This window comes from Mustela nivalis (genome assembly GCF_964662115.1).
Source record: "Mustela nivalis genome assembly, chromosome: 17".
Lineage (NCBI taxonomy): Eukaryota > Metazoa > Chordata > Mammalia > Carnivora > Mustelidae > Mustela > Mustela nivalis.
The window spans coordinates 57891011-57917002 of record NC_139036.1 but is presented as its reverse complement, the minus strand read 5'-3'; the positions used below and the strand labels follow the sequence as shown (position 1 = coordinate 57917002).

The 25992-nt window shown below is 58.7% G+C and overlaps 1 protein-coding gene across 3 annotated transcripts in view; it reads right to left on the bottom strand.

Moving 5' to 3' along the window:
* Positions 1-22716, bottom strand: part of MGAT5B (alpha-1,6-mannosylglycoprotein 6-beta-N-acetylglucosaminyltransferase B) — a 65080-nt gene extending 42364 nt beyond the window's left edge. For 2 of the 3 annotated variants that reach the window (XM_082705315.1, XM_082705317.1), the window contains exons 1-3: positions 22273-22441; positions 18480-18592; positions 10134-10275 (exon numbers count right to left, since the gene is read on the bottom strand). In XM_082705315.1, the coding sequence (XP_082561441.1) occupies positions 10134-10275; positions 18480-18592; positions 22273-22340 (323 nt within the window). In that variant the 5' untranslated portion in view covers positions 22341-22441. Of the gene's footprint in view, positions 1-10133; positions 10276-18479; positions 18593-22272 lie in introns of all 3 variants that reach the window. The other variant, XM_082705316.1, reaches the window with a different exon arrangement.
* Between the last annotated feature and the right edge of the window lie 3276 nt (positions 22717-25992).

Below are 25992 nucleotides of genomic sequence, written 5' to 3'. Positions count from 1 at the left end.
CTGGCTGAGTCGGTGGAGCATGGCACTCTCTATCTTGGGGTTGTAGGTGTGAGCCCTACACCTCTGGTTGGGTGTACAGATGACTTAAAAAAATCTTTTTTAAAAAATATTTTATATATTTATTTGAGAGTGAGTGAGAGAGAGAAAGTACACAAGCAGGGATAGAGGGAGATGGAGAAGCAGATTCCCTGCTGAGCAAGAAGCCTAATGGGGAGGCTCGATCCCAGGATCCCAGGATCATGACCTGAGCTGAAGGCAGACACTTAACTGACTGAGCCACTCAGGCGCCCCAAAAATAAAACCTTAAAAAAAAAAAAAAAGGAAATAAAGGAAAAAAGAAGAAGTCCCAGTGGAGTCCTGAGCCCTCAAGGACAGGAACGGGCTTTTGAACGGAGCCTGGCACTATTGCCCAGCATGGGACATGTGCCCAGAGCTCCATCCCCGCGCGGGGCCGAGTAACGTCCCCCCTCCCTGTGGTAGATTCACATCTACCCAGAACCACAAAAAATGTCACCTTATTTGGAATAGGGTCTTTACAAATGTAATTAGTTGAGATGAGGTCATGCTGAATCAGGTTGGGCCTCGGTGTCCTGTGGAGGAGGCCATGCGAAGACCGCCACGAGCCAGGGGAAGCCTGGGCCACCAGGAACCAAGAGACGGAGGGAAGAGAAGGATCCGCGGGGTTTAGGAAGGAATGAGGCCTTGCTGATGCCTGGATTTCAGACTTCAGCCCCCAGAACCGAGAGAGCAAATCATTTTTATTGTTTTAAACCATCCGGTTTGCAGTCATTTTTTATGGCAGCCCAAGGAAACAAATGCATCACCGTCTGCAAAACTGAGGGAAAATGGTTTTTAGTCCATCACAAAAAGAGAGTCTGCGGGGTGCCTGGGTGGTGGCTCCGTCAGTGAACCGTCTGCCTTTGGCTCAGGCCGTCATCTTGGGGTCCTGGGACGGAGCCCCATGCTGGGCTCCCTGCTCAGCGGGGGTCTGCTTCTCCCTCTGCCTCGTGTTCTCTCTTTCTCTCTCTCAAGTAAATAAATAAAATGCTTTGGAAAAAAAAACAAAACAAAAAAAACTAACAAAAGAAATTCAAAAAAATAAAAGGAGAGTCCAGGTTCTCGTGGGCCCCCGCTGTCAGAAACCCCTCTAACGGCTCTGCCTGCTGAAGCCCAAGCGTCCCCTGCTGCTACTTTCAGCGGAGACAAGAACAGCCAGACACGCCCTTGACCTCTCCAGTCCGGAGCAGCTGATTCTCCACATTAGGCAGAGACTGGGAAGATGGAGGGCCTCAGAGTCAGAGGTCCAGGCTTCAAATCCTGACTCCAACGGGCAGCTGTGTGACCTTGAGCAAGTTACCTGACCTCTCTGAACTCCGGTCAGCTCCTATAACAGCTGGATAATCTTGACTAACTCAGAGGGACTCCCAGGATTCGATGTAAGGCTGAAGAGCCCGGCTCAGCGTGGAGCAGAGGCTCAGCAAACGCTCGGGTCGCGTACGTTCCCTACCTACAGCAGTCCACTGTCCCCAAAAAGAACTTTCAAATGTCCGACCGCAGAACAAAGCACATCCCTTTTTGGAGGATTTTCACCCGATAAGCGTTTCCCGGGAGCATCACCCGTGAGGGCTCTAAATAGCGCAGGTGGCATCTGTCTGATTTCACGAGCTCAGCTTGTTTAAATCGGAATGACTTGGCGTCTCTGTTATTCAACCGGGCTTAGCATTTGGGCAGCGCTGCCTATTGTCAAATAATCTACGATCCGTCCTCTCTCCCTGGGATGCTCTTTTATAAAATGGACAGCGAAAGCAGATGCCCTGAGACCACAGACCACAGCAGGGCAGCAGCCTGGGACGCACAAAGAAGGGGAATAAACTGGGAAGTCGGGGCTGGGCGGCCTCCAGCCGACGGGGCCCCCGATAGTTGTCCCGACAACGTCATGGTTCCTTCTAAGGGCCCCATTGTGCAGAGGAGGAAACCAAGGCACAGCCAAGCTGAGTCACTCACTCAGGTCCACAGCTTTAATGTGGAAAAATCAGGTACCAGTTCACCTGCAAGGGGTCTGTGCCTAAGGGTGGGCACAGAGGCAGGAGAGCAGGACCAAGGCCCTGAGCTAGGGACTGACATCGTGGGGGCAGAGCCCTCAGTACCCCCGGCAGGTGGTAAAGGCTAGAAGAGCTCTAGCAGAAGGCATCTCCCCGTCAACACCACTCCTAACCCTGTAGGGCCTGCTCCCGGGGTAGAGAGCTGGAATTGTGTCTACAAGGCAGGGAGTTCGCGGGGACGAGGCACCCAGCCTCGCCCCTGCTGGTGCAGGTGACCGGGGGCCCTTTAATCCTTCCTACTTGATGCTTATTTTTATTCCTCCCCTGTTTTATCGTTGGTGCACGCTTTGGTGGGTAAACCAGACGAACTTGAAGGGGTCTACTGAGAGGGTGGCCTGAGCGTGAGTAGCGGAGACCCAGGGCCACGTCAGGGAGAGGTGGGCAGAGGGCAGGCTGGAGGTTAAAGAGAGGGCCCCGAAGGAGGCGCCTTTGCTGTTCACCCTGGAGCAGCAGATAATCCCCGAGGCGGCGGCTCCCTGCGGCACGGTCAGCAAGAGGAGAGTGAGGTTCTCAGCCCCAGCCTGCAAGCTGTGGGTGCCAGGTAGGGGCAGAGAAGAAGGGGCTTCTGCATTATCAGGAAGCTCTTAGGACCACTGGGGCATCGGCTCCGATGGGTCCCACCGTCCCCCCGCAGCTGGGCAGATACTCCACCAAGAATCCTGGGACCTTTTCACACGCCACCTCCGACAAATGTGGTGGTCCCGTGGCTGCCGCGGCTCTCGGGGCCATAGGGCTGTGCAGGCCCTGGGGAGGCTCCTGGAGAATTCTCCAGTATCCACAGTACTCCACGTTCTCTGGCCCAAGCATCCCTCACCTCATGCCCACAGACCGCCAGCCCCTCCTGCCTAGCACGGGCGGCCTCCTGGAGCCAGACGGCCCCCCACGGCCACCCCGGCTGCAGCCAGCCACGGCCCCCCGAGATGCTCTGCTCCTTCCGCCACCCAGGGCTGGGGCACAGTGGCTCCTTCCCCTGGGGCCCAGCTCCAGTCACCCCCTCGTGTCAGGCCCCCAAGAGGCCCCCCAGATGCCCCATTCCCTCCTCTCAGCCCCTGAGACCATCACCCACTTGGCCCTCATTCCCAGGCCCCTTGAACAGGCTCTCCTGGACGCCTGGGGAAGGAGGTTTAATTTCGTGTTCCTCCCATGATTTATGAAGGTTGCATTCAATTAACAGAGTATCGATTTCCGGCAGCTGGCCAGCATGCTTGCTGGGAGTTGTTATTTTATCATGAAACCAGTCAGTTTCCTTTTAATACCCGGAGACTCTGCACCCAGGTGCCCACAGCCACACTTATCAGGAAACACAGACACGAGTGTTGTGGACAGGGAGACCTGTTCTCCGTGACTGTCTGTCTGTCCCCTCTCACACACACCATACGGGACATAAGGAGCTCCAGCCCCAGCGTCCAGCCTTCCCCCCAATTTCTCGGTGCCCCTCCGCAGCTTCTTCGGCTCCCTCTGCCCCCATCCGGGTTGCCGGAGGCTGTGGGGGGCTCTGAACGCCCCAGAGGATCTGCCAGCCCCTCCCCGAGCAAGAACAGAGAGCACTTCTCTCTCTTGCACCGAGAAATGCACACACACATCCCTACATCTACGTTTATATTAGATAAATAGACAGACAGACAGAAGGATGGATCGTCTCCTGCTGTCGGCAGGAACACAGCCAGAGCTGAGCCATGTGTGGTTTCAGCACTTGGGGGAGGGATCAGTGCCCCTGAGTGGGACAGAGCCAGGGTGCTGAGGCTGGGCAGGGGGACACAAGAGCTGGAAGCCAGCCCCCACATCTCAGGGCCTGGCTTTCCCCTGGAGGATTTTCTAAAATATCTCCTATGTATATTTTATTAAAGACACACCGAGAGCCTAAGAGCAGGTGCACCCTGTCTTTCGAACGGCAAATACTTGGGATGTTGAGAGTCTCTGTCTTTGTTAGGACGCATAACCCATTCACACCCGTCACAGTGGCTAGGTTTCCACCCTGCAGGGCTGACTGATCCTGACCCCGTCACCCAGCTAACCCAGTCCCTCGCCACCAGTCTGGCCTCTTTCCAGCAATGGGGCCAGAGCAGTGCCCCGACCTCCAGCCAGAGGCTGTTCTGGGAGGGAGGGCCCTGCATGCGGTGTGACAACATTGAGGCAAGCCTTTGAAAGCAGCCCCCAGAGATGCCTTCCTGGGTCACTTGTTCTCTGCCCTGCCCCCCCACCCACATTCCCACGCAGACCCCAGAGGCTCTTGGCTTGGGCCACAGGTGGCCAAGAATGTCTAGAAGCATTTTTTGAGGTTTTTTTTTTTCATAAGGAAATTGGAAAAACCCTCATCCCCTTACCCAGGGACAGGGATCGTGACGTGCTGCACTGAGTATCGGTACTTGGGCTCTTGCTGAACTCTGCGTACTCGCAGTCCAACTCTGTTCGTAACTGTAAAACCTGCCCTTCACGCCGTCCCCTACCCCCAGAATCCCTGCCGGTCCCTGTCCACATCCCATCTGATGACGGCACAAGCAGCGCCCAGCAGAGCCGCCACGGTCCGCGTGCTGCCTCCTCGCTGGGGGACGTTCCAATTGTTGCTCCAACTCTGTGAGGTTTTTTAAAATTTAAGATTTTATTTTAAGTCATCTCTACACCCAACACGGGGTTTGAACTCACAGCCCCGGGATCAAGAGTTGCACACGCCACCGACGAAGCCAGCCAGGTGCCCCACTGCTCACACTTTTTGACAGCGTAAAAAAGGCATCAAGGACCAAGCTGCTCATACGCCTGTTCCTAAGTTAGGATTCTCTTCCTAAGACAGATTCCCAGTGGGGTATGAGCAGGTCGTTACAGGCCACGCGGCAGTAACCAGGCCCTCCCAGATGGGCCGACCTCCTCGGCTTCCAGAACGGGAACTCGTCCGGGGTGGCTGGTGGTGGCCACAGCGCCCCTGGCTTCTGTCTTGCTGTCCCGCCACGCCCAGTGGCACAGGCACAAGCCCCCAGGGCACCCGAGGGCGCGCGCTGCCGCTCTTCTCTGCCTCCCCGTCTCCCTCCCTTCCCCCGACGGTTGCTGACTGACCTCTGGGATCCAGAAGTGACACACGGAGGAAACTCTGCCCTCACAGGCATCTGTTCCAGCTCTGGAGACAGTGGACAAGCAAAGCATGGAAATACATGGGGTGAGATGGGAATGTGGGAGGCGGGGCACGGTTCGAAACAGGTCCTCGGGGAAGGGCCCGCTGGCGGTACGTGAGCCAAAACTGAAGGAAGTCAGGGGAGAAATCCGCGGGAGGAAGAAATTGGATTCTTTCACCCGGCCAGATCGGAGACAAGAGCATTCCAGGCAGAGGCACAGCCTGTGCAAAGGCCCAGAGGGAGATGGCTGTGCTGCAGGAACAGTGCCGAGGCTGGTGGGCTGCAGCCCAGGGAGCAAGTGGGAAGACAGCAGGGGAGGAGCCAGATAGACAAGGGGGCTGGGGGCATGGGGGTCATGGGCCACTGGGTGGGACAGGGAGCTACGGGGGAGGTGGGGAACAGAGGAGGCTCCTGACCGAATTGGTATTTTAAAATCATCTCTCTGGCTGCTGAGTTGGGAGTCAGTGGGAGGAGGGCAGGGTGGTGGGCAGTGGAGAGAGGGGGGATTCTGGGCACCTTCTGAAGGTGGGGACAGTTTGCTGACGAACGGGACACAAGTGACAGAGAGAAGGGTCGAGGCTGACGCCAAGGCTGGGGGTCCAGACGATGGAAAGGCTGGGCCTGGCATGGCCCGAGGGAGAGGGCTGGGCAGAAGTGGGGTTCAGGTGTGTCCAGAACACGCCGCATCTGAGCTGTTCCCGCGACACCCAGCTGGGCGGGCATGCGGATATTTGAGACCGAAGACATAAACCGGGGAGTATAGAGTCTGTAGACAGTTTTCGCAGCCCTCAATCTCAGGGTTTGCTCCCCCACCCCGCCACCAGGTCCTCTAGGCCCTCCTCCCACATGGGAGCCTTCCGGGTGGTTTTGCTCACTGCCTCCGTCTGGAGCACCTGGCTCCTGCTACTTTGTTGAAACGCCCGCCCCCACTTCCAGCAGACTCACCCCAAACCCCCTCTCCTCCTTGGGGATTCTAGGCCCTCCCAAATGTGATCAGCTCGCCCCTTCTCTCTCTGCTCACCCAGCGGGGAAGGGAGAGAAACCACAGGGCTGGGGAGGAGGAGGGGGCTGGAGGGGGAGGCAGGGTCTCCCCCCTGCCCCCCGCCCGCCCAGCATTCTCTCTCACGGACAGATGAGGACAGGGACGAGGAGGGCTCAGAGCAGTCACATGACCTGCTGCCGGCCCGGGCCCCCCCAGCCAGGCAGCAGCCAGGATGCAGCCCCGAGTCTGCCCCTCACTGCAGTGAGCTTCGGGCTCTCCAACACAGCCCTGCTGAGCCTCTCGCTGTGCACACGGCCGGGTGCGGCTGCCCCTCCCCAGCAGGGTCCCTCTGAGAACAGAGTCTAGAAACCCCAGCCCAGATTCCACATACAGAAGCGTCCAGCAGATACGGACTCCTATTTGACTCGAATAACAACAGCCTAAGATGCTGGTCGTCTCTGCTACTGCAGAGAAGCCTTATGGGAAATTCGGAGATCATTACTGTTTGGCTTTAGGATACATAATATGATGCCACTCGCAGCAAATCTGCAAATAACCCCTAATTAGGTTTTCCTAGGCTAAAAAAGCAAATTTGCTTTCCCCGAGGACATACCAACCATGGGTAGGAGGCAACAGTCCAGAAGCTTCCAGCAGGGCCGGGGGAGGACCGTGGGGGTTGTTCAGGCCACGGATCATTTCGAAGTGAGAACTCCAAGTGCAGGTGAACAGTTTGCTGGAAACACAGCAGCACGCGTCTGCCAGACTCCCTCCTGCCTAGCCCGGATAGGTCAGTCCAGGGGCTTTAGATGGGGCAGGAGCTGGAGTGTCTGTGCACAGGCGAGGCATGAGCAAGCAGCAACCCACCCCCGACCATGCCCTGAACACACCCACCATTTCTCTCCCTGCAACCAGAAGCAACAATGTCCCTGCAATTTATGGCTGTGCCTGTGGGGTTTGATGGGCTCCGCTGGTCTTGATGGATGGTTGCTATTTTCCGGGACGGAGCTAGGAGGTGGCGCGGGCTCCGCTCTGAAGGGGATGAAGGGCAGGGCAGGGGCGGGAGGAGGGAGGCAGAGGCCGGGACTGGAAGAAACCAGAGACGGCGCTGAACCAGCTGACAGTAGGTCCCCCGCCCAAAAAGACAGGCCGCCTGACCCTGGTCTCTGCCCCCCACAGCAGGATGCTCGTGGAGGCAGAGCGGCCTGGTGTTCTGCCCTCAGCCTGGTGAGCAGCCCTGTGGGCAGAGGCTGAGCCAGCAGCCCAGAGAGGTGGCAGCCCAGCTGGGGGCAGGCAGGAGAGGGCAAAAGATGCCATGCGGGTGAGGGGCTGGATTAGAGCGGCACAGGCAGCGAGAGGAAAGTGGCCTCTCTGCACAGAGGAGAAAATGATCTCGTGCCCCAGAAGGAGCTCCAGGGGAGCCCAATCCTTTCGCCTCCTCCCCATTTCTGCCACCAGCTCCCGGGCTTCCCTTCTTCACACTGGTTGGAGCTCTTTTTTAAAAAGAAGTCAGGTCCCAGCACTTCCTGGTGGTAAGCCCTCTGGCAAATTCCCACACCTCTCAGAATAGTGTCCCAGGGTCTCACCACAGCTGACAAAGCCACTGCCCCATGCCCTGTGGGCCTCTCCTGTCCCGCATGCGGCTCTGCCATATTGGCTTTCACGTTGGCTCTTTTCCTCCAACATACCAAGCTTGTGCCTACCCCAGGGCCTTTGTACCTGTTGCCCACTCTACTTCAAATTCTCCCAGCTCCTCCCATAGCTGGCTCCTTCCCACAGCTGGCTGCTTGATTCTCACAGAATCAAGCTTAAGTACCACCAGCTCGGAAAGGGCTTCCCAGACCTCCCCGTGTGACTAGTGCCTTCTGTCCCTAACCCTTCAGAGCAGGCACAGTGACTAAACTTGTCTTCCTTATTTCTGTTTCTTGGTTCCTGCCAGTCTTCTCCACAGAAGTAAGGACAAGGCTCATCTCTGGGCCCCAACACCGCTGTCCAAGCCTGGCACTTAGTAGGTCCAAGACATACTTCATGAGCCGATCAGTTCAGTTTGCTGTCAGGTCCTCGTCCAGGATGCTGAGAGCGCACCCGCCCGGCACCGGTCACGCAGCCCGCTCAGGAGCCACGCACGCCCTGGGAGAGGCACCCAACGCTATCACCACGTGGCCCCCGGACTGTCATTGCAGTGCCTACGTTTTCCAAACCAAAACAAATTAAGGCAAAGAGCTAACAAAGGGTATCTTGTCCCTGGGCTGTGAATTCTTTGATCTGAAACGTCTTGCAAAGGAATAAAAACTAACCCCACACAGCCGCATGTTTCGTGAATGGCTATCAAGAGCTCAGTGGGGGAAACACAGGGTCTGGGGTTGCTGGCCCAGGCCCAGAGCCAGGTCAGCCCCTTAGCAGCTGTGCAGCTCTGGGCGAGATCCTGACCTTCTCTGGACCTCAGTTCCCCCCTCGCTGTGGCAGAAAAGGAAGCACCCGTAAAGCGGACCTGGGACCAATGGCTGAGGTACGACACAGTAAGGGTGACGCCAGGCCCTGGGTGAGCTTCTTGTAAATGCCACCTCATATGAAAGCAGTCACGCCGACATCCAGTGACCCAAATGGGCCTCCAGAACATTCCATCGGCAGGGCCTTTGTGAGATGGTGTCATGGCCAAGAGCCCAACCTAGGCAGACTACGGGGCAGAGGAACCCCAGTCCACAGGAGGGGTCCGCCACCCACACCCCCTGCCTCAGGCCAGCCAGGGTCCTGCCATGACCAGGACTGGCCCATCGACACTTTAACAGACTGAGCCAAACTCCAAACAGGAAATGCCTGGAGCCTTGGCTTTTCCATCACACATACTGGCTGGGCCACAGCTTTCCTACAAATTGTCTGGAAGTGTGGATTTCAACGATATTTTTCAGCAGTAGAACAATTTTAGCAAGTCACACTGGCCAAAGTACAGCTTTTGCTAAATCGTGTAAAGTGTGGGTTTCAAACTTACTTTTTAGCATTTAGAACACATGGAGCAAATCCACCCCACGAGGAACCCCAGTGTTGAAAAGAGGTCAAGTGCAGGTCATCTCCCTGCGGTGTGGGCGGCAAGCCCCGCCCTCCACAGCCGAGCCTGAGGGCCAAGGCGCCCCATCAGGATGGCCCTGACCTCACACGTCCTCCTTCTCGGGCGTCCCAGATCACTCACACACCCAAGACACATGATTTGGTTTCACACAGGGGCTCTGGGGCCACTGCTGAGGCACAGGGATCACAGCACCAACTCTCAGAGACCTCTGGATGTTCCAGACTCAGTAGGGGAATATTTAGAATGAAAAAAGCAAGAAATTCTTTCTGGCAAAAATGGCCCAGGCCCATTGGTAGAGGACAACCGCGGGGCCACGTTACTCATACGCCCATCCCACACGTGACCGTCAACGTGGACAGAGCCCCAGGCTATCATGTTGAAAACACAGGTGCAGGAAACGTGCTGTGGGATCCACTCACATGGGGCCAGCAAACACCCCACACCCCGTGTTTGTGGTGTGTGTGTGTGTGTGTGTGTGTGTGTGTGTGGCGTGTGCGTATAAAGGAGGCATATGCCAATGGTTACCGCGGACTCGAAGAACGGACGCCTAACTCAGGAAGTCCCTTGTCCCCCCCCACCCCCCCCCAAAGGGCCCTCGAGCTTTTGTCTGCGATTTTTAGGAAAAAGGAAAAAAGGACGTCAGGCCACTAACATGACAAAAGGGTAACAGCTGTTAAGTATGGCGGCGGGCGTGTGCTCGGGGTTGTAACACCGGTTGCTTCTGCGTTCTTAACCGTTTCCACACGGCTAGCCGAAAGGCGGCTGCCCGACAGGGCCCCCCCACCCCTGCTCTGGGAGCACATTTTGATACGGTGCCCACCAGCACCCGGGGTGACCCCTCCTCCACCCTGACGGCCCCTCCCCGTCCGCGTCCCCCTTACCTGTCCACGGCCAAGCGCCCGGCAGCCCGGTGCGGCTGGCTGCCGTTCTCCAGCCGGGCCAGCGCGTCCATGCGCTTCGCCATGAGCTCCAGCAGCTCGCTCATCTTGCGCAGGACGCCGCGCGACTCCGGCCCTCCCAGCACTGCGGACAGAGCGCGGGCACACGGTCAGGCTCGGCTGCGGCCTGCGGGCCACCTGAAGCCACCTGGTGGCTCTATGACTCCAACCCCACTCCCGCTTTTGCAGGCTAAGGAGGCTTCAGGAGAGTGAGTCCACCCCACCCCTCACCCCTGCAGGACAGGGGCTCCCCCACTGCGTTGTGTTGGGGAACAGAGCCCCAGGCCAACCCTGCTCTCTACCAGCTGGGTGGCACTGAGATCATCTTAACGTCTCTGGGCTTCTGTTTCAGCACCTGCAGAACGGAGTGGTACACCTACTCGCAGTCAAATCATGTGAAGGTTTTTTGTTTTCTCTTCAAGATTTTATTTATTTATTTTTGCGAGAGAGAGAGAGCACGAGGCAGGGGGCTGGGGGAGAAGCAGACTCTCCACTGAGCAGGGAGGCCCACGTAGGGCTCCATCTCAGGACCCTGGGATCATGACCTGAGCCTAAGGCAGATGCTTAACTGACTGAGCCACCCAGGCACCCTCATGTGAAGGTTTTAACCCCCTCCTAACGGTCCATGGATGCTCAGGTCCAGGCACCACAATCCCCAGTTTGGCTCCCTGCAAAGCCCAAGAGCCAGCTCTGAACCTCCCACTCCAGATGAGCCAAGTCATGGTGACCTGAGTGCTTCCAGGGGCTTCCGGGGGGGTTGGGAGGGCCTGCGGTTGGGTACCCCAAAAGCAAACCCTGAGACAAGGATGTAAGGACAAGTCATGCATTTGGGAAGCAAAGGAAACCCCAGTGAGGGAGTGAAGAGGTCACACAGGGAAGGGGAGACAGCCCAGAGAGGGCGAGTCACCAGCCTGGGGAGACCAGCAGATGCCAAGTCTGCCCCAGAGTCCTCTGCCCAGCGGTGAGGGACCTGGGCCATGTGCAGCCCGTCTCCTGCCGTTCACTGCTTGAGGGTGGCTTGCAGAGACAGCCAACTCCTGCTACTCCCAACCTGCTGGAGGGTAGCCAGCCAGCAGCAGTGGCTACAAGAAGCCCTGGGCAAAGACTGGCCGTCACCAGCAGCCATGAGTCAGCCTGAGCGCTCGGAGACAGCAGGAGCCAAGGGCTGGGGCACCCGCAGCATACGCTGCTCCAGAAAGAAGGGGCCAGGCCTGGTGAGCTCAGAGAGGCTCTCGCCTGTCTCTGCCATCACACACCCCCTGCCCCCACACAGTGGGGCTCTGTGGCCAAGGGACATTCATAGTAATATTATCAGCCTCTGGGGCCCCAACTCAAGTCAGTACTACCAAGTCCTATCTGCTGTCTGCTGTCACAGTGCCAGGAGGGGGCAGGAGAGAGCATGGCAGGCCACAGGGACCCGGGGGCAGAGGTGGGGAAAAGAGAAGAGGCCAGAGGGGCTGGTCTGCCCTGCTCCAAGTTTAGGACTGAACTGAGAGCAGGGGGCTAAGGCACGCTTCAGCTACCAAGGCTACCTGTGACATTTCCACTTTGCTTGTCCCCCATACCCCCTGGCTATGGGGCCGGCCGGGTCTAGTGGTGTTCGCGGCTTTCTCTCTTGACTAAGTCACCTCCTGTGTTCCCCAGAGGACTGGGTCCACCTGAGTTCAGAAAGAAGGCCACCAGCAGCCGGGGAGCCATCACTCGCATGCCATGCAATCTGGAGCATCAGGGAGCTGGTTTCCTTACGAAAGCTAGGGTCCCTGACTCCAGCACCACACACACACACACACACACACACACACACACACACACACACAACTGCCCAAGAATGAAAATGGGTGAGTTCGGGTGTTGATAAAAAAAAAATGCATATCTAGAGGAAGAAAGGAAAGAAACACAGTCTCCAGCCCATCTCTGCACCGGCAGCTGAAATAACTAGCAATCTTCCCACTTTCACTTCTCAGAAACCTGGGTGGATTTTTAACGAACCGGTCGGGATTGGGCAATGTCACCACTGTGCTAAGTGAAGCAAGCTTCTCCACCCCTCCGTCCCAGCACACTCGCTCAGTCCTCAGCCAGTTAGTCACAGTCCAAGAAGATATAAATAGCTCCCCCTCTCTTTCAACTCCACAGAGCTAGGGGTGATGGTTAGTCTTTCAAACCATTCTCACCCCTGGGACCCCCACCCAAGTCCATCATCCATCCAAACGTAGTATGTGGCTTTCAACTGGTGCTTGGAGCACAGAGTAAAACAAGGTGGGGGTGGGGGTTCCTATCGTCTCAGCTAGAAAAATAGGGAACATCAGATGATCTGACCGGGCCACTGCTTGGTACCACTCCTGGAGCTATGCAGTGCACAGCCTGCCCACCCTCCCTGGGCAGCCCTGATGAGCCAATGCTACAGCACAGGCTGGGGTGGTCCTTTCCTCAAAGGTATGGCATGAGAAAACAAGAGCAAGACTGCAGCTGGGGACACCCTAAGTCAGAGCTTGTTAACCAAGGCCCCCCGACCATGACCTGGTCAGAGCACACAGGCCCAGCGGGACCACAGAGCCTGGGCAGCAGCTCGCTCCTGCAGGTACGGCCCCTTGACAATGCCGAGCCCACATCACTGCTTCTGGAGCAGTGCTAAGCTCCCCAGAATGTCTCAGGCATGGCACTCTGCCCTGTCACACTGCTGTCCCTCTGTCCTAGCTCATCTCCTAGCTACCCTGGCTCCTCCTCACTGACTGAGCTCCTCCCTGGAACCTCAGTGACACTGCCCCCCTCCCCCCCACATGCACCCAGCCCCACAGCACAGGCAGCAGAAGAGCGGCCTCATCTGGCCCAGAGCTTCCCCAGAAGCCAAGCAGAGCCGGGGCAGCACCACGGCGGGGGACAGGCTGGGGTGGGAGTGACAATGCCTGCACGCCACCTGCTCTGTCACCCGCCACATGGGTGCAGGATGGATGGACATGCCACTTTCCTTCTCTGGGCCTCAGTTTCTCCTCCTATAAATGAGGTACTGGACTACAGAACCCTGAGTTTCTATGGGCCGGGACTCCTGTTTTGGCTCTTGCCTTATCTGCCCCTCTCGAGATTAGGGTAACAGAAAAGGAAAGACTGTTCCTATAAAAGCCAGCAGAATCCCCTTAGGGAGAAAACTCAGTTTTGTTTTACTAACCCCTGGGTGGGCCAGAGCAGAGTCTAGGAGTCTAAATGTCCAGAGCAGTGAGACAGAGAGAAAGCGAAATGATGGCATATCGAGTCAGAAGACTGGAGATTTCTGGTTCAGCCTGGGTGAAGAGGAGCAAGAAAAGGCACAGGGGCTCAGAGGCGGGGGAGGCAGGGTGGCCAGAGGGCAATGTGGGGTCGGGTGGGGGGTTCCAGCTGCGGGGACGCAGGAGGGACCTGTCATCGGCTTGCTGTGCGTCCCAGTGGTCCCAGCCCCCAAGCCATCATCCCTACTCTGTGCCAGGAATAGGGGGGAAAGATGCCCTTCCCAGTAGGTCAATGTCAGGGACACAGACGACACAGGAGGGGACAAAGTGAGCAGGATAACTCACAGCAGCAGAAGCTCAGAGAGGAGGTGAGCAGGGACACATAAGTCCCCCCGGGGAGTCCTTGGAGATCTGTGGGGCTCTGTATGGCCCCAAATAGGAGAGATTAAGCCAATTCTTTAAACACGTCAACAGAAAGAATGACCCCAGAAGACCCAAGGGCTTAGGGACGCCTCTAAGGAGACACACTGCAGCTCTCAGATGGGTCTGTAAGGACACCTCCATCAGACTGGACCAAGACCACGAGACCCTCCCCCACCGCTGGGGCTTGGATGGCGCAGACTGGAAGCTGCCCACCGCTTCCGGGGAGCTTCCTGTGGGATCTGTTCCCTGGCTGGCTCCCTGGAGGCCACCGCCCATCCCCAACTGTCAGTGGGGCCTGAGCCCCGGCTGGCCCTGAGTCACCTTACCGCTCCCGGTGTCAGCTAAATTGAAATGTATTTAATGTGAAGCCCTAGGAACACATCTCGGGACTCACACGCACTCCCTCCATATTTCCATATAAATAAGGAAAGCCGGCACCGAGAGATACAGACGGCTCCTTCTGGTTACAGACTGAGGTGTTTTATGACCCATCCAGGCCCAGCCCCTCCCCACCCCTCCAGACACAGACAAGCTCCTCTGTCCCTCCAAACCTCCCTTGTCCCCTGCCTTGTCCTCCTTTTTTGTCCTTACCCCAACCCTTTCTTGCTGGTTCCTAGAAACTGAAGGAGCCCCCACTCACCAGATGAGAGAGACCTCCCTGGCCCTTGAGATAGGGGCTGCGACTTAAGTGTTTGCCCAGCTGGAGAAATGAGCACATGTGTCCCTCAGCACACAGCCACCACGGATGCCAGCTGAGGTCACTGAGGCTTGGGGCTCTGGGCAGCACAGGAGACAAGGGCAGGCCCTGCGCCCTGGCCCACCCGCCCATCACCAGCCTCTGAGGGGATGCGCTCCCTAACAACAAGGTCCAAGGCCAGAGACAGCTGCAGAGCAAGGAAATATTTTTCTGCTATTCCCCAGATTCGAATCCCAGCTGGGGGTAGGAAGGTCTGGCAGGGCCATGCCCCCGGGGAACCTCAGGGCAGCCACATACAGCTGAGCCAAGCTCCCCCCCACCCCCACCCGCCTGCAGGCCTCTCCCCAGCGACGGCCTCTAGCCACTACCTCTTCCAGACAAGACAGAGACCGGGAAGAGCCAGCCACACATGCTCGGGGAATCCGCGGCAACATCAGGAGAGAGGCCTGAGACACAAGCTCACATCCCACCGCCTGCCCCTGAGAGGAGAGCAAGTTCCTCCTCAGGACAAGAGAGGGGAAGTGCAGCCAGGAGGCAGGGAGAAGGCACCGGGGTCTGTTTTGCACAGGCAAAACCCCCTCCTTCTCTGGGAGAGAAAGCCCCCAGGGCCCGAGGCAGGCCCACCTACAGCAAGAGGGAATCAGGTCAGACTTGGAGTCACGCTTCCTGCTAGCCTCCCTCCCCCTCCTGAATCTTAAGACGAGGATGCAGAATATAGAAGATGCCTCTTACATTTTTATCCCCAAACTAGAGAACTTTATCACAAAACACAACCCGGCTTAGAAGGGAATCCGGAGCCTCCGCTGGGAGACCACCGTCCACGGAGGCTATGGCAGGCCCCCCTCCTTTTAGAGAACACCCTGCTTCTCCCAGCGCTCCCCAGCCTCGTCCTGGGGGCCCACTTCCCTGCCAGGCTTGACGGGCCAGGACACGACAGATTGTTTCCCCCATTTGTGCTCAGACGGTTTGCTGATTTGTGCAAGGATTTCTCCCCCCCTAAACAGCAGTGCCTTCCAGAGGTTCCCTCTCCCAATTCTGTCCTGGGGCTGCACAGACAGGGGAACCAATGCAATACCACAACCCAACCGCCACCCTTGACCTCCAGTCTCCCCTTCCACCTGACCACCCTCCAGCCCCAGGCCTCCGCTCGTGTGGCTCCTCGGCAGAAAAGCTCACACCTCCCAGGCGGGGTTCCTGCAGGGCCGCTCCAGGCACAGCGTGAGGGTGTCCTTAGAGGAGGTGTGTTTTGCATGATCAGGATTTTAAACCCACAATGTAAACTTGGGGCTCTTCCAAGTCCCTGCTTTTGGGTCTCTCCAAAAAAATCCACTTCATCCCATGGCATGAAAGAAACCAGGGGGACAAAGATAATCGGGAAAGGGACCGAGCCAGGGTCAGGTCTCCAGAAGGGTGAGGCCTCCCTCCCCATCTGTCTCCCCCTCCCCACCTTTAGTTCCACATTCTAGGCACTTAGCCTCCAGCCCAGGGACCCAGGAAATGTGAAAAGCCTTTGAGTCGGCTGAACCTGCTCTGAGAACTGATGTCACGAGAGAGGAGACCCGGCAACTTCAGCCTTCTGCGTACGCAAGAGAAATGTGTGTGTGCCCCGGAAGACAGGGACCAGGATGTTCCTAGCATCACCAGCCACATGCCCCAAACTGGGAGCAACGTCCACTGCCAGTCGAGTGGGTAAACACCATGCGGGCCCTTCACACAACGGAGTTCACACGACAGCAGCGGGGACAGACGTCCACGGCCACACAGCGGGGACGGCCCTCTCAGGTGCAGTACGGAGAGCAAACAGCACACACGAAAGAACAGCCACCATGCGATTCCTTCCTCACGGCGTCTGAAGAACAGGCGAAGCCCTGTGCTGTGAGACGTCGGAGTCCTGACACCCATAGGGAAGCACTGGGTGCGCGGAGCTGGGAGGGCACCCCGGGGGCTGCTCACGCGCCGTTTCCTGGTCGTGGTTGCCGGCTGCTGGCTGCGCGATGCGTCCATCTTGTGGGTATTACGCTCCGATGGAAAGCCTGAGCATGTACGCGGGCACACGCGTGTGCACATACACACACACATGCCTCTCATCTAACTGGGTGACCTTGGGCAAGTGCTCTCCCCTCCAGGGCTCTGCCCGCCCCTCAGACACAGACCTGGGCGGGGTTGGCCTCTCACCTCCCCTACCAGGCAAAGCTGCACAGTACACGGCTCGGCAGGGCTCCCACAGGCCCTCTCTGTACTCTGGGCCACTGGTTCCATCCCCTGCCAGAGAAACGAGCAGAAGGACTGGAGCCCAGCCACACGCCCCTCCTCCCCCAGCCCCTGATCCCCACTCCTGGACCCTCACCTTCCTGGCGGTCCCGCTTCCTCAAGCCCCCGTAGCAGCCCCCCAGGCAGGCGTGACCCTCTCCAGGAGTGGCTTGAGCACCTCTCCCTAGACACTGTCTCCTCACACTCCACGGCCCCCACGATCGACCCGAGACCTCCAGTACCTCTCTCCAAGCCGCCCCTCAAGTGCGCCTTCACAACCAGCCCCTGCCCCCTTTTCCAGCCTCAATCTCCTTCACACCCGTCTCCTGGGCGGAAACCCCAGCATCCCCTCACCCCTACCCGTTCCCCTCAACAACCTTTTCTGCAGTGTCCCCGTCTCGGACCGAACACAATAAGTACTGACGGCGCTTGGACTATTTGCCAGATGCTGCTCGAGCCCCTTGCCACGTGCTATCTCAGCACGACTCACGTCAACCCTGGGCACACAGGGCTCGTCCCCATTTATCGGAGGAGAAAACGGGGGCTCAGAAGAGACTGGCGCAACTCTGATACACTCATTTACATTCAGGCTTGAATGACTAATAAAGGTGGAACTCCTGCCAGGAGCTGTGCAAGTTTAAAGAAGTACGTGTTATACCAAAGGAACAAATCTAATGATGAGACACCAGATGGCATACCAAGTGCCCCTCAGAGCGCCCCCCGAGACAACAGCCACGCTCCTGGAGATACTTGCCGTTGGGAATAGGGCAGCCACACAGGTGGGCCCTGGGGCTTTGCGAAAGCGGGCTGCAGACAGAGACAAGCCCAGAGCCCACTGAGCCAACCCGCTGAAGAGTTCCAGAAAACCTACTTGCCCCGGCTGCCCCAACACCTGTGCTCTTCCCTCCTGCAGTGACCAGAAGAGCCCCTGGGACCCATGAAGCTGGACTCTGCACTGTTCGCCATTCTTCACTGAGTAGAACGAGAAAGGGGGAGGGCCCGTCTTCAGGAGGTCTCCCAGGTCTGGAGCCCATCACACCCCCATGCCATGGGCTCATTCAATCCCACAGGCGAGTTAAGTGACTTGGCCAATGGCACACAGCTGGGAAATAACGCGCCAGGGTACATACCAGGTGCATCGGATCCCCAAAGCCCGTGCTCTGAACCTCTGCTCCGCTGCCTCACAAGTGTCACATGGGCAAGGAGCCACAAAGGTCTGGACAATGTGGCACATCTCAGAGATAAGACACCTGAGCTCAGGGCCTGGCCTGCCCTCCGCCTCTCCCCACCCCCACCCCCATCCCAGCCCCGGCCCCCTCAGCTGTGGCCACAGCCTGGGTCAAAAGCACAGAGTGTATGCGTCTCAAAGGGACAGGGATCATATTCAGAACACGCCCCTCCACACACACACTAAGGAAGCAACTCCAGCAGCGTCTTCTGATGCCTGGGAAGCCGTGACTCAAAGGCCCTTCCCTGGCCGGAGAGTCTGGGTCAGAAGAAGCCCGATGATCACAGCCAGGACCAAAGCCAAAGCCGTGTGCGGGGTCAGAGAGCCTAGGCCAAGGTCCCGATCCATTCCCACGTCCCTAGAGGAGGTGGCCTGGATCCCTGGGACGGAGCCCCAGAGAGTCCCTTGAGTTGCTTGGTTCAAAGGCCTCCTTCCCCTCCACCCACAAACACCGGCACCCACTGCTGACTCCCCTTTCGCCACCAAGATACCTTCTGTGCGGATGGTGAAGGGGGAGTCCCCCGGGCGCCGGGCCGAGAGCTGGCCTCCCAGAGACGTCATCAGGAAGCAGAGTGAGAAGAAGCCGATGCCCAGGACAAAGAGCCTGCAGAGAGCAAGAGGACAGGTCGGAAACAGGCCAGTGGGAAGCACCCCCACCCAGCAAGGGCTCTGCACGAATGAGTGGGTGAGGGAGCGAGGATGGAACGATGGATGGGGAACAGAAGATCCAGGGCTGAGCTCAGAATGAAGAGCGCTCCACGACAGGGAGATGGCCGAGAACCTCGCATGAAACCCCAAGGGACAATGATACAGGCAGAGTTCGGGCAAGTTCCAGCCTCCAGATAGAGCCTGGCTCATTAGCGTGGCCTCGGTGCGTGACCCCCAGACCAGCAGCACCGGCATCACCTTGGGATTGTTAGAAATGCAAAATCTGGGGCTCCACTCCTGGGCTTACCAAATCACACTCTGGGGGTGATGCAAGCAACGTGTTTGAACAAGCTCTCTGGGCAGTCCTGATCCTTGCTCAAGTTTGAGAACCGCTGGTACAGATGCAAACAGCAGGTGCTGATGCCAGCCAGAGGGCAAGTTATCGGTCCAGATGAAACCCACCTGGATCCCATCAGTCACCCGGGCCCGGCTCTGCACTATGTACATGGGTCTTGCCACAGCCATCAGTCATGAGCTGGCTTGAACATCTCCTTATCGCATTCAAGGGGGATGGCGTGTGCCCCCATCCCTACCAGAGGGGAAGATCTACAAGGGCAGGGCCCAGATTCTCCCTAACCCACATCTTTAACAGGCAGGCACATGGTAGTTGTGTGCACTGGACCGGTCAGAGCGAGTAGACACCTGTGCACAAATTCAAAGGGCGCAGGTCAGGAGAGCCACCCAAAACAGGACAATTGTTCATTCCTTCAACACATATCTGATTGTTTCTCAGGTGTGGGGCACTGGGGGGGGGGGGCCAGGGGGAAAGCAGGGAACACCTGTCTCCTGCTGCTTCCACACCAGGTGCTGGGTCCCAAACGGGAGAACTGAACTAACCAGCACTGGGGAGGCCAGAGATGGAGGTGTTCTGGGACCTTGAATGGATCAGAGGGACTTGTAACGCTGATAGAGATGAAAGGGGAGCCCCCCCCCCAGTCAGGATGAAGAAGCCCATCTCATGTGAAGCCAGGCTCATGCCGGGGAGGCCCCGCAAGTCATGCTAGAGGCCTCCAGCCCTCTCCCCTCCACCAGCCAGCCTCAACCCCACGTTCGTTTGTATCTCCATGCAAGACTTGGTTTATGCATTTTAATCTTCATTATTCGAAGCTGGCAGAGCGGTATTTAATTAAAACTTAGCCCATTAAAGAAAACACACAATTGCAGAAGAAAATAAAAGCGCAACAAAATTCCCACCCCATATTTAAATGAAGCTGTTAGAGGTTAAACCAGAGAGGGTGCAGAACCCCCACGGCAGAGAAAGCGTTGAGGGCTTCACCTGGAAGAGGACAAGGACAAGCAGACAGCATAATGGACACTGCCCCTCACCTCTGAGGGCCCCCCTCACTGAATTCCACCACGCTTGGGGATGGGGCTCTGCGAACCCAAGATGAAGCCAGGCTGCTCTCAAGACAGCAGCCAGAGAAAGAGTGGAGGAGGTCGGTGGTTGCACACCCAGGAAGATCCCGAGGGAATCAGCTGTTCGTCCTCCCAGCCTGAGGACCAGGACAGGCTCCTCGAGTTTATGGGCCCTTCCCTCCCCAAACCCCCTCCACAGCTGTGGGACTGTATTTAGAGCTAGGGACCTGGGCTGCAGGTCCTGCTGTGAAAAAGGAGTCTCAACTTTTCGCCCAGAATCTGAAGTCCCCAGCACACCTCATCTGCCTCTCTCTCTGCCAGACCTCAATCCTAGGGCCATTCACAGTAGACTCAAGTTCAAATGGTTCCGTCCACTCATGTATCTATTCAAGCAACATGCCAGGAGCAACTACAGAAGGAGACAGAGGAGACAGGGCCTCCAGTCTGTCCTTAAAAACAAGTAGGAGTGACGTGGTGGGAGGCAGCCACCCTCCATCTGAAGGGGACACAAAGACTCCATGGGTGGCTGTGGTCTCTGGGCAGTCTAGACAGACCCTAGGCGAAGACACACAACTTGAAGGGATGAGAACCTATGCAATCCCACCTCTGAATCCTGCCATTAGATAAGAACCGGAAAGAGCCAAGACCCCAGAAGGAAGCAGCTCCCGGGAGTGGGCGCTGTCCGTGGTGCTGGCTCCTGCAGCCGCCTCCAATTGCACCAGAAATTACCCAGCCAGAGCTTGACACCCCAGTTGGCTGGCCCTCCCATGACTTGTAGGGCGGGGTCGACATGGGGCGGCAGACTTGGGAAGAGGACCCTCTAAACAGTCAGCGTCAGCCAGGGATTTGAGGATTTCCCTGGAGGAGTAAGGCCCTTTCCAGAGACAGCCGCTTCCCGCCCTGCTTCGCCCTGCTTCTCATGGGAACCTTCTGTCAGAGCTCCAGCTGCCTCCCTGTCTGCTGCCCAAGACCATACCCTCAGCATCACCAGCTCTACGATCCTCCCCTCCTGTATCCTCCAGACAGGGGTGGTCCATCATGATCCTTGCCATCCCCAAAGCAGTCTCCTCAGCTCCACAAAACAGGGCCGGCCCACCCAGGAGGAGCTGGGGAGGCCACAGACACCTCAGCCATGATCTTCCTGTCAGGGGCTGAGAAGGAGACCAACCGGGGCCCTGGCAGGGGCGGGGATTCAACCCCCCCCCCACGACCCAAATCCACCTGCCCAGTTCCTGCCCCTGCAGGGTGGATGGTACCCACACCCCACCTGTGGCCTCTGGAGTTCGACCCCCACCCCTCCCTTGGCGCCCTCTGCTGCCCAGCCTCCCCTGAGCAAGGTAGTTCTCCCATCCCGCTGGGCACCCATCACTTAGCATCTCCTCCCAGACCTGGGCAGCAGGCAGGCTCCACAGGCTCCAGAGAGAGGAAGGAGCTGCCCCTTCCCTGACAGGCTCTGGAGGCCCCTGGGATGGGTTCAACAGGGACCAGCCAGCCCCACGTGGCCCCAGCCCTGCCTAGCCTTGGCCGTGGAAGATTGGGGTGGGGGCATTGGTCTTCCCCTTCTCCTGCCTTCGGAGGTCCTGCCCTGGGGCTCTGCAGCGCCTCCCCTGACACCAACTCTCGGCTGCTGCCGATCCAGGGTCGAATTCCCAGCTGAACAGCCGGTCGGGAGAGGTCCTTGCTCCAATCTCGGGAACCTTCCCGTTGGAGACAGACCCACACCCCGCCGTGAGAAGGGGAGTGTGAGCAGAAGGCCGGGGCAGAGGAGTGGCACAGGTGGAGGACTCAACCCAGGGCTCCAAGCGCAGGCGGGCGGTGGGGGGGGGGGGGTGCCGCCCTGCACAGCGCACTAACTTCGCCGCCGGGTGGGGCCATCTGCAAAGTGGGAAGGACCCCAAGGAGCAGGAAAGAGGCACCGGGGGCCGAGGCCCAGGACCACAACCTGGGTGCTTTCTGCCCTCATGCCCACCCTCGCATCCCGAGTCCTCTCCAACCTAGACCAACTCGAGACACGTCTCAGATTGCCCACCCCTCCCCACCCGAACCCGAACCTCGGCTCCATCCCTGTCACAGCCCCCCTGGCCATCACAAGGGTAGAAACACGAACAGCCCCCTCTGCCACTGGGACAGGCACCCTCTCGGGGAACGACCTCGCCCACCCCTACCCAGCGCCCCCTCGGAGAAAAAGACCTCCCCGCTCCATCCGGGAGAGAACTTTACCGAAAGGGTCTCAGGGTGACCAGGCATCTTCTGACCATTATCTTCCCATCGGGGTTGACTGTGATCATTGTTCAAACTTGTCTGGGCGAGGAGCCGCGGGCGAGGCCGGACGCACCGTCCCGGGCCCTGCTCCCGCCGCGTCCGGGCCGCGAACCCGCTGCGGGCCGAAGCCGGGTCCGAGGGAGGCGGGGGTCGGGGGGGTGGGGGCGCAGGAGCTCGGCGGCTTCGCTGCTCCGGTGGCGGCCGGCGGAGTCGGCGCGGCCTCGGCGGGCGGGGAAGCGGAACGGCGCGGCTGCCGGAGGGCGGCGAGGGCGCCCAGCCCGGCCGTCTCTGCGTCTCCGCCCTCCCCGCTTCACATTTTTGGGGCCGGGAGGCGGCGCGCCCCCCGACCGCCGGCCGCGCGTCTGCCTGCTCGGGCTCGCTCGCTGGGCGGGACGGCGCCGCGGCGCGCAGACGGGCTCCCCGCCGCGGGCGCCCTCATGCCCGGGCCCGCGCCCTCGGTGCCGGCTAGAGGCGGCCCCGGCCCCGCGCTCCGGGCCCCCGCGCCTCCGGGCCGCGCCGCACCCCCGCCCGGCACCGCGCCGCGCCCATGGCTCTCAACGAGAGCGCCCCACGCCCGCTCTGCCGCCCGCTCGCTCGGTGGCCCGCGCTCGGGTGTCGGGTGTCCGGCGTCCGGCCCCGCGCCGCGCTACGCGGGGAGGCGCCGCATTGTTTCCTCCGAGGAGCCGGCGGAGCCGCTGCTGGGGCGGCCCAGAAGCGGCCGCCGCGCTTCCTCGGCGCGCCGGCGCCACCTCGTGGCCGCCGTCCGGCAGCGCGCCCTCCCGGGCCCGGTACGGGGGAGGGGGGCGGGGGGTGCCTACACCACCCTCCAGCTGTGAACCGTCCTCAGCCCCGCTTTCGAGAGCAACCCGCATGCCAGCAGCCCCAAGGGTCGAGGGCCGCTTTGAAAAGGTTGGTGCTGAGAGAAGCCCCCCCTCCTGCTGCTTCTGTACCCCCCTCCACACCACTCACTCCCACCCCCACCCCTACACCCTACCCCGGGGCTTCTGCCCTGGTCCCAGCAGCTGTGAGGTCACTTCGCAGCCCTCACCCATTCTCTGGCCCTCTCTGGAAGACACTGCCCTTGGCTCCCCTTTACTCACTGCGCTGGGTTCAAACTCTGCCTCTTGCACTGGTAGGGTTCTTCCACGGAGCCCAGCAGCCAGAGCACGGGGCGGACCTGGGTTCTGGTCTCAGATCCTCCACTACCCAGTGGCTGATGCCTGCAAGTCAGAGAGACTCCAAAGCCTCGGTTTCTCCACGATGAAATGAGAGTGACCGAAGTCAGCTAAGGCTCTTTCCAGCTCTAGGAAGCATGTGCGTGCCCTCTCCCCCAACCTCCTCCACCTCTTGACTTTGGAGATGCGTCTGCCACAACGGAGGGGGGTCGGCGGCTTCTCCGAGCGCAAGCAAGCGGGGCAGCTGCCAAAGCCAGACCCGCAGGGCAGCTGCCAAAGCCAGACCCGCATTCACATTTGAGAAAGCACTCAGGCAGAAACTGCACTTTGCCCGACCAGACCTCGACCAAGCACAGACAGGGAGGCACCTTGCTAAGAAGAGCCCAAGGCCTCAGACCACGTGTTACAGGACGTGGATGACCCTGAGGGTCTTGCCATCCCAGCGGTGATTCTAAAGCCTGGCTTTGAAGAGGAGAAAACCTTCACTTCCATCTCCCCAGCCTGGGGCCCATCCAGCAGGGGCCCTCGCCTCCATCCCCTCTGCTAGCCCCCCTCCCAGCCCCACTTCTGAGCCGTTTCTCACCAGCGATGACTCATGCTCCAGCTTTTCCTGCTCCTTCTTCATCAAAATTCACCTGTCCCGCATTCCATTATCTCGCCTTGCTCTCTGCTAATGTGAAAACTGATGATGAATTGGTGTTGGCGGATTAACGTGTTACTCCAGCTAGGTAGCAAATTTGCATTGAACAAGGACATGCTGACCGTGCCTCTGTGCAGGGGAGCGACAAACAGCAGCGGGAAGCGGGCCTCACGGCAGGCCGGCCCAAGCGCTAGCTAAGGGAAGGGGTCTCTGCCCGGCCCACACCTGCCACACGCCCAGGCACCGATTTACACCCCGGATGTCAAGGTGAACTCCACATCTACACTTAGGAATGAAATGGACCTTCCAATTGTCTTGCGTAAGCTCAGGGTGGGGGGCGTGGTGGGAGGGGGGCGTTCATGCTTTTGGCACTTCAGGCCAAAGGGGAAGAAAGGCACAGCCGTGTCTGGTTTGGCTCAGAAGGTGGGAGTGGGTCTTCCCCATCCCCTCTGGGCCTTGCCCTCTAGCACGTGGCCTCTGAGGTAGGCAGGGAAGGTGCTTTCCTGCAGCCAGGGAGGGAGGCATGGGGCAGACACGGTCCGAGCCAGACCACCCAGCCGCCTCTTTTCAGACTGTTCCCCTCTTGCCGCAAACCCCCCCCCCCCAGTCTATGGTAAAGATCAGTGTAAATGGTCCTGCCTGCTGTCTGCTGTACACATCAGGAGGAAGTCTGTGCACCCTTAGTGATGCAACCTTGTGGACACTCTCTTGGTGCCTCAGTTTCCCTGGCCGTTGATTGAGCTCTTTAGAGTCTGCCTCCCAGGGGGACATGAAAATGTGGCAGCTAGTGCCTATGAGCCCTCGCAGTGTGGCCGTTATGATTTTTCCCGCTCCTGTCTACCTGCATGGACGCTGTCGGTGCCCCTACCCTTTCCCCTGGCGTCCGCCTCCACAGGCCAAAGGGCAGACTACTGATGACACATGCGACACACTGCCTGAGGCTTTATTTCTGGCTGTGGGAATGTGCTCGAACGTGCAAGGGCAGGACAGCAGCTCCAGGGCACTGACGCCCTGGAAGCAGCCATCGAGGAATAGACAGATACCCTTCCTCAGGCGGGATGCTCCAGCACATTGCACACTGGCTCCCATCTCAGAGTTCCCGCAGAGAGAGCGCGCTCTAGCTGCCCGTGGCGGCGGCGGCTCCAATGACACCCCGAGCTCGCTTTCTTCTCCTCCTTGCCTCATGCTCCCGGGGTCACCTCCGAAATAAACTACGGGCACTAGCATCCTTGTCTGAGAACCTACTTCCAGGGAACCCAAGCCAAGCCCCTACCCTCTAGGCCAGAGTTCCCAGCCCAGATCCAGCAGTCCCCTGTGGAACCTAACGGAACAGAAGCTCCCTACCTCGATTCCGGACCAAAGTTGGGACCTGGGCACATTGGTTTTTTTAATGCCATGGATTATGCTGACATAACTGGCCAAGATGGGGAACCATGGTTCTAATTAAATAGCCATGGCCTTCTGAGAAGGAACCAGAGCCACCCTAAGCAAGCTAGAAGAGATTAGTGGAGCAGGAATTGGGGGCACATCCAAGGACTGACACAGCAGGTCACACCAGATTCCAAAAACATCCCCTTTTCACTCTTTCTCTCTTGAGGCTACAAACAGAACCACAGGCTAGCCCATCGTGGGCATCAGGGCATAGACTGCTACAGCCTGGGCAGCTCAACTATGGTACTTCCTGGCTCTCCCCCACTGCCCTCCCCATGCACCCCAAAGCAGCAGGAGGCCCTGGGCAGGCTGGAAGGCCTCTGTCCAGAGAAGGGAAGCAGGACTCTGGGGAAGGGATTTGGAGGAAGCAGGTGATGTATACTGTCCAGGACTACCATACTCAAGACCCCTGGGGGTGAGCCAGGCAAAGAA